The 8555-nt window shown below is 37.9% G+C and overlaps 1 protein-coding gene across 1 annotated transcript; it reads left to right on the forward strand.

The window, feature by feature from the left end:
- Window positions 1–5051: 5051 nt before the first annotated feature.
- On the forward strand, window positions 5052–6599 carry LOC308270866 (endogenous retrovirus group K member 21 Gag polyprotein-like; the record flags this gene model as incomplete). Its single annotated transcript, XM_080707023.1, has 1 exon — window positions 5052–6599. The coding sequence occupies one exon, from the start codon at window positions 5052–5054 to the stop codon at window positions 6597–6599; it is 1548 nt and encodes a 515-aa protein (XP_080563149.1).
- Between the last annotated feature and the right edge of the window lie 1956 nt (window positions 6600–8555).

Genomic DNA, 8555 nt, shown 5'->3' on the forward strand with positions numbered 1-8555 from the left:
GAAAAAAACAACAGCTACTCACAAAGCAAAACTTCAAAATATACTTAATGATCATGAAAGTTGGCCAGATCTTACAGACTACCTCTGTGCAGTTACCCATAATCTATCCCTCTAATACATTTGCATGCCTAGAGTTTTTCGTATTTTTTTTCTTTTTAAGTTTTTTTTACCACTATTTTAAATCATCAGCTTTACTTTTTTCAATACTAGGGAAGTGATATACAAACAAAACTGTGTAAAGACTATTAAAGAGTTCTAAGGCATCCATGCATGTTTTGAAAGCTTCACCCCATGAAGGTACATTATCCAAACACTGATGTGTGTGGGCATTTTTATTTGTGTGAGAATGCTGAAACTTTCTCAATTAATGAAGAAATGTCTCTTGGGGGCATCTGTGCTTATGAAAGATAACATTTCACAGGATCTCAGCTCTCTGTGAGACTGCATACTGCAACGAGGTCACCCATTATGGTCTTTGATTGATTTGATCAAAGGGCCATTTGCACAGATCACCACAGTTCTAAAGCTGGGTGTGCAGGATTGCCAGTCACAGTGGTATGTGTTTGTACATTCCAGTTTTTTATCTATATCTTTATGGATACATTTTGTCCACTCATAACTGTTATACCTATAAGAATATTGTTAGTATACCTGTTTGTGCTTACATAAACGTATTCTCACCTATGTTATTCTGTATGACCTATAAAATGCTCTGTTGTATTTTTATATTTCTCAAATAAGTAATCTTTTAAATGTAAATAAATGTCTCTTCAATAACTTTTTATTATATTTCTTAGAATTATATTTTCAGAATTTTGATATTTTGGTGATTTGAGATCTAAGTCAGATGTTTGGTTGTTTATATTTCAACACTCAGAGCTGTGTTTTGAAGAATTATGGATCAAACCTGTATATATAGATCATTCATATTTACAGAGAATATTGGTATAGTTGGTTTAATATCTACCATGTTCCTTACTATTTTTGTCACAGTTGATCTTTCTTATATATTTCTCCTTTTTTCTGCTTTTTCTGGTTTCAGTTGGGCATAAGAATATTTTTCTCCTCTCATATACTGACATATATATATATATATATATATATATATATATATATATATATATGGCAGGTCTGGGGATGGAACCCAGGGGCATTTGACCTCCAAGGTATACCTCCTGCCCTGTTTTTTATTCTTTATATTGAAACAGGGTCTCACTGAGTTGCAGAGGGCCTCACTAAGTAGCTGAGGCTGTTGTGAACCGTGATCCTCCTGTCTCAGCCTCCCGAATGCTGGGATTATAAGCGTGCACCACGCCCGGCTTAGAGATATCTTATGTATTGGTGTGGGTGAGATTGATATTAATTATATATTTTATTAGTGGTTGCCCTGGAGTTTGCTTCATACATTTGCAAACCATCTAAGTTTACTCTCAAATAACACTATACAGCTTCACAGTTAGTACAGGTGCCTTCTAATTGATTTTAATTGCTCACTTTTATCCTTCACTATCATATATAATATCAAAGATAACACCTGCATATTGCTCCCTAGAATGTCTATTCTTTCATGCATGCTGAGCTCCATTAGCTCAAAATCCTATCAGGGTCAAACCCAAAGCATCACATATCAAATTATTCTTTAAAATAACCCCCAAATATGTTTAGCCATTTAGAGACTGTTTGCTTTGATTTCTTACAAAATCTTGCCCCATTGCTGGCCATTGGCAAAAAGAACCATGTTGTAAGCCCTCAAGCTGCTGGGCCCTTTGCGAGCTTTCCTATGGACTCTTCACCCTGCTGCTGGGTGGCACACCCAGAGCGTCAGGCTCATGCTCTAGTGTCCCTGTGCACCTCTCATTCTGAGTACTGGATCCCATGCTGTAGTCTCTGGAAAAATTTCTGCTGTAAGAGACGTTTCCTCCAAGAAATCCCACCAAAGTGTCACCTAGCAAAGCTTGTATGTGTTGCTGTCCTCAGGGCCATGTTATTTTTTCTAGATCACTCTTGAAATCAGGTGGATAGCCCATCCTAAAAACATGGTCACTCATCCCACTTTTATCCATGTTATAAACATCCAATACTTTGTGAACAGTTTTACTTTGAACAGTTATCTAGTAGATCAATTAAGAGTAAGAAAACAAAGGATTCTGCTTTCATTTAGTCCTTCTTAGATGCCCTTCCTTTATTTATGTAGATTCCAATTTTTTACCATGGTCTTTTTCTTCTCTCTGGAAAACCTCTTTTAATATTTCTCACAGGAAAGTTCTGTTGGCGATGAATTCCCTCCATTTTTGACTGGATGATGAAATATTTTTTCACTTTTAAAAATTTTTTTTGGATAAAGGACTATAGATGACTGTGTTTTCCTTTCAGGGCTTAAATGATTTTACTTTCTTCTCTCTGCTTGCATTATTTCTAAAAGGAAGTCTAATATAACTCACACCTTGGTTCTTCTATAGTTAAAATGCATCCTCTGGCCACTTTTATAACTTTTTTGTTTGTTTTCTGATTTTTTTTTCCAGTTTTGTGTTTTCCAAGCATGAGTTTCTACTGACTCTCAAGCTCACTAATTTATTCTCTCTCCCTTCTCTTCTCCCCTCCCCTCCCCTCCCCTCCCCTCCCCTCCCTCTCTCTCTTCTCTTCTCTTCTCTTCTCTCTCTCTCTCTCTCTCTCTCTCTCTCTCCCCCCCACCTTTGGTTGGTTATTTTGTTGGTTTTTTTTTTTTAGTACTGAGGATTCTACCTCCAACAGGCATTCTAGCTCCAAGTTATAACCCCAGCCCTTTTTATGTTTTATTATAAAACAGAGTCTCTTTAAATCATTGGCCTTTAGCACTATAAATAAATTCTGTACTGTTCCAGATCTCTTATACAGATTTCAATATGATATCATCACATTCTTTCAGGACAAAATACTTTCTAATTATTCATTTGATTTCTTATTTGAAGTAGGAGATAATTAGGGATGTTTTATTTTACTTCCAATTAGCTTTATATTATCCACACATCTTTGATATTTAATTCTTTTGTAGTCAGAGAACAGAGTAGGTATGATTTAATTTTTTAAAAAATATCAAAAATTACTTTCTGGCCAAGAAAAAGTTTATCCAGATAAAATTTTCAGGTGTACTGGAAAAGAAAGTGAAAAATATTTATATTGTTGTTTTGAATGGAAAGGCCCATAAATTTTAATTAGCTATAGTTTATTGGTAAATGTTGTTCCAACCTTTTGTAACTTAAATGATTTTTGCCTACTTGTTCTATCAGTTATTGAAAGAAGAGTGTTGTAATATTTTGCTGTTAATGTGAATTTGTCTATTTCTTCTTATTGCCAAGACATCCTGCTGCCTCGGCATCTATGTGTTGAAGACGCCACTCCACATAGTTATCGGCAGAAAGCCCCGAGAAAGAGGTATCGTCTCTGGCAAAAAAAAAATATCCCCCACTTTAGATATCCTTCATAACTATTATTCTCTTGGTATTCTTTTAACTCTCTACACGAATTGCTCTGATGATGTGAGATCAGAAATTGAGTCCGTGGAAATAAACGTCCTTGGCTCTGCTCAATAATAATAAAAACTGGCCAGTACTCAGATGCTGTGATAAGCATTCCAGCTGCAGCAATTACAAAGGGTCTCTGACCCTCACTATCACTAACTTAGGTTAAGCTATTAACTCAGGTAAGGTAGTTCAGTTTAAGGAAACTTTGTTTACCCTTAAGATCCTGCCTAGAGACAGAAGAGATAAAATTTTGTGTGTGACTTCGAAGCAATTTAGTTGATAAACAACTTAGTTGCCCAAATACAATAGACTCAAGGAGAAAGATTGGTGACTTTTACGCCCAGTGTAAATATTCCTGAAGACAGAGAGGCTGACCGCATGGTTAATGAATATGACTAAATAAAGGACAGACGTTCTAAATATATATGTATGAAGGAAAGGAAATATTGTGTAAGAGTAAGAAAAGCATTTTTGCATGAAGAAGAGCTTATCATGAGAAAGTCCCAACTGGGAAAGAAAGGAATTAGAAAGTTAGAAGCAGGTTGCAGAGGGTTTGTGACAGAGAAATGGATTATTAAAGATGGTTAGACTTTTAATAGGCTTATTGTCTAAAGAAGAGTGTTCAGCAGTTAAGGACAATTAAAACCAAGAACTTTGTGGTGTTGTTTGTGGTATTTTGTCTGCAAAACTGTGTTGTGAGTTTGCTTAAGCTTTCAGATTTAGGAGATAAAATGCCAACACCTGGAGAAACTTTATCACATCCACCTGAATCACCACGTCTCCCCACACTTGCTATATGAACTGAGCCCAAAAGATGGAAAGTTCCAAGAGAGCCAAAGAAGATTCCCCGAGAAACCCCCAAGCCTTGGCCATGCTTGTTTATTTTGGGAAGTGGCCCCCTGGGACTGTTTATCTGCAAAGACCTTGGAAAAGAATCAGGAGTCAGAAGTCAATCTCTCTCGAAGATCAACAGCCAGCTGAAGGACTAGTTTTATTACCTTTGTTTACATGTCATTCATTATCATTTCACAGTGATTGCATTCACCCCCCTTTTCTCTTATTATTAACCTTACTGGTGAAGGGTATAAATTTCTTGGAGTTTTTGTAATAAAGTGTCATTGGTTCAAGAAGCCTTTGTCCACCTCAAATTCCTTCCCAAACGTCGTACCCAAAAACTTAGGGAATTCATAGAGGGGAAGGAATTGCTGCAGAGAGGTTTCTGCAGGACATCACCTGCCTTTTGCCCCATCTTTCTGAGGATTTGACCGGGAGCTGACAATAAGGACCCAACTGAGATTAGTCGGCAACAAGTGGCCCCCAACGTGGATTCTCACGGATTTTAAGGTCTCACCCAGAAAGGTAAGCTATCTCTCCTCTTTATTTCTTTAAAAAATTTCAGGCAAAAGGATAGGTCCTCGTCAGAGTGGTGCAGACTCGCCGATAAAGGACATCGGTTAAGTACGAGTAGAAAAAGACTAGAAAGTTAGAGAAAAAATTATGGGGCATTCACAATCTAAAAATAAGGAATTTTTTGTGTCAGTGCTTAGTCATATGCTTGAGTCTCGAGGACTCAAAGTTCCAAAGAAAAATCTCATGGAATTTTATGATTTTATTTTAACTGTGAGCTCTTGGTTCCCTGAGGAAGGCAGCCTTTCTTTACGGGATTGGAAAAAGGTGGGAAAAGATATAAGAAAACATTATGAACAAAAAGGTCCTAATGGAGTACCTGTACAAGCTTTTAGTTTGTGGTCTCAGATTAGAGACATCCTGAGTGAAAAATCAGAATTGGAGTGTCTTATAGAAGAGACACCTTCAGAGAATGGCAGAGATGAATCTGAGCCGTTAACAAAGCTCTCTCAGGATGAGCAAGGATGTAGCTCAGATAAATCTTCAGGAAATGAACAGAGAAAAATTAGAAATTCTGATGATTGTGACTCAGAAGAGCTGACATGGGAGACAGATAACAAAGAGACAAACGGAGATCATGAGAATGATCCCGGTGGAAGGATTTATCCTGTAGTTCCCTCAGCTCCTCCCTTGCCAATTTGTCAAAACAAATCTCTGCCTGAACCAGGTTTTCTGGGAGCTATGAAAGAGGCCAGACAAACAGGAGACAGTTCCTTTGCTTTTCCTGTAATGCGCATTAATGAACAGGAAGCTAACTGGGAACCCTTAACTTTGAAAACTTTGAAAGAATTACAAACAGCTGTTAAAACTATGGGACCAACTTCCCCGTATACCTTACAGATAGTAGAGATGTTAGCAAATATGTGGCTCACACCTTTTGATTGGCATCAAACAGCAAAAGCAGTCTTGAGCCCTGGACAATATGTCCTATGGAAAATAGATTATGAGGATCGAGCAAATGCTCAAGTACAATTAGGTTCACCAAGGAGGGCAACTAAACCCACCATGGCCATGTTTATGGGGAGAGATGAATATTCATCACCCCGATCACAAGTGAAAATTCCTAAAGATGTGTTACAAGACATCTCAAAGATAGCTGTGCAGGCCTGGAGTAAGCTTCCTTCTAAGGAAGGCAAACCTACAGCGCTAGCAGGAATTCATCAAAAGCAGGATGAACCGTATGAAGATTTTGTAGCTAGATTACAGGAGGTTCTGGAAAAGATGATGCCTCCCTCGGAGGCTAGTGACATTTTGCTCAAACAATTGGCATGGGAAAATGCTAACAAATATTGTCAGGAACTTATACGACCAATCAAAAAGACAGGCAGTATACAAGATTACATTAAGGCATGCTTAGACGCCTCACCGGCAGTCATTCAGGGGATGGCGTACGCTGCTGCCATGCAGGGAAAAACATTTGATTCATTTATAAAGCGTATTCATAAGGGGACTCCTCGAGCTGAAAAAGGAGCGTGTTTCTCGTGTGGCCAGCCAGGACACATGCGTAAGAACTGTGAAGTAACTCATAAGACATTTTATAATAGCAATGCTAAGAAACCACCAGGGTTGTGTCCTCGTTGTAAAAAGGGATATCATTGGAAAAGTGACTGTAAATCGAAGTTTCATAAAGACGGATCTCCTCTAGAGCAGAAATCAAAAAACGAGCTGAGGGGCACACCCTCAGCCCCGTAAAAGAAAGAGGGATGTATAACAATAATTCAGAACAAAAAAGGCCAACAATATTCAATATTCCTCGAGCCACTCCTGACAGCGCAGGATTAGATTTAGCTGCAGGAGGAGATTATATTTTATCAAACATTGATGGAGTGCAACTAGTAAACACCTTAGTGAAAGGCCCTTTACCTCCAGGGACCTTTGGCCTTATAATAGGTAGAAGTTCTAATTATAAGAAAAATTTTGAAGTGCTTCCAGGAGTTATAGATGCAGATTATGAAGGTGAAATTAAAATAATGGTCAGACCTTTAAAAGAAACAATTCAAATACATAAGAACCAGCGAATAGCTCAATTGTTGCTTATGAAATATGTTAACACTCCAAATCCTGTATTAAAGTTGAAGAGAGGCACGGAAGGCTTTGGCTCCACTGATGTTGTGGCCTGGTGTCAGGAAATCACCCATGACAGGCCGCTTAAAAAATTATTAATCCAAGGCAGAGAATTTGAAGGCCTGCTAGACACAGGTGCTGACCGATCCTGCATAGCAGCTAGGGATTGGCCTTCTTCCTGGCCTGTAAAGCAAACGGCTTCTACCTTGGTAGGATTAGGATCAGCGAATAATGTAAAGCAAAGTTCAGCCCTGCTGAAGTGGAATTGTGAAGACAGAGAGGGAGTGTTTCAACCTTATATAATAGCTTCTCTCCCATTTTCATTATGGGGAAGAGACATTATGGAGGCTATGGGAATGCATTTAACAACTATAGATTCCCTTGAGGAGCAAAATTTTTCATAGGGGCCGCTGATGACTTGTACGCAGAAGCAATATCATGGATATCTGATGAGCCTGTGTGGATTAATCAGTGGCCCCTAACGCAAGAAAAAATACAGGCTGTAGAACAACTAGTGCAAGAGCAATTAGAGAAAGGACATTTGGAAGAATCGAATAGTCCTTGGAATACTCCAGTCTTTGTCATTAAAAAGAAATCAGGAAAATGGAGACTGCTCCAAGACTTGAGAGCTATAAATAAAACAATGCGTGATATGGGCGCCTTACAACCGGGACTCCCATCACCAGCAGCGGTCCCTAGAGGGCACCACATAACTGTTATTGATCTACAGGATTGCTTCTTTACGATAAAGTTGAATCCTAAAGATTCACAGAGGTTTGCGTTTAGCATACCCTCTAGTAATTTTAAAAGGCCTTGGCAAAGATATCAGTGGAAAGTCCTACCACAAGGAATGAAAAATTCTCCTACCTTGTGTCAAAAGTTTGTAGATAAGGCAATTTTAGAAACTAGAACAAAATTTTCAAATGCTTATATAATTCATTATATGGATGACATTTTGTTGGCTCATCCTAAAAAAGAAGTAGTAGAAGAAATTCTTAGGCATTTGCTTCAGCATTTGACTAAGTATGGCCTTCAGATAGCACCTGACAAAGTTCAACAAAATAGACCTATAAATTACTTAGGAAAAGTAATATATGATGAGTGCATAATGTCTCAAAAGATGCACATTAGATTGGATAAAATAAAAACATTAAATGATTTGCAAAAATTGCTAGGGAATATAAATTGGGTTAGACCTTACTTGAAAATCACAACAGGTGATTTGCATGTTTTGTATGAAGCTCTTAATGGAGACCCAAATCCTAAATCAAAAAGGAAACTAACTCCAGAAATGTTACAGGCATTGGCCTTGGTAGAAGAGAGGTTGCAGGAAGCTAAAGTCAAGCAAATAAATTATGAAAAGCAATGGGATTTTTTGATATTCCCTACCACTTATACTCCTACGGGGTGTTTGTGGCAGGAAGGTGTGTTAGAATGGATACATCTGCCTCATACACAAGTAAGAATGGTGGCTTCTTATGTTTTGTTGTGTAGTCAATTAATTATTAAAGCCAGAAATAGATCAAGAGAAATGTTTGGAAGAGAAATGCATAATATTGTGATTCCATATACTAAACAACAGTT

This window comes from Muscardinus avellanarius (genome assembly GCF_963383645.1).
Source record: "Muscardinus avellanarius genome assembly, chromosome: 12".
Classification (NCBI taxonomy): Eukaryota; Metazoa; Chordata; class Mammalia; order Rodentia; family Gliridae; genus Muscardinus; species Muscardinus avellanarius.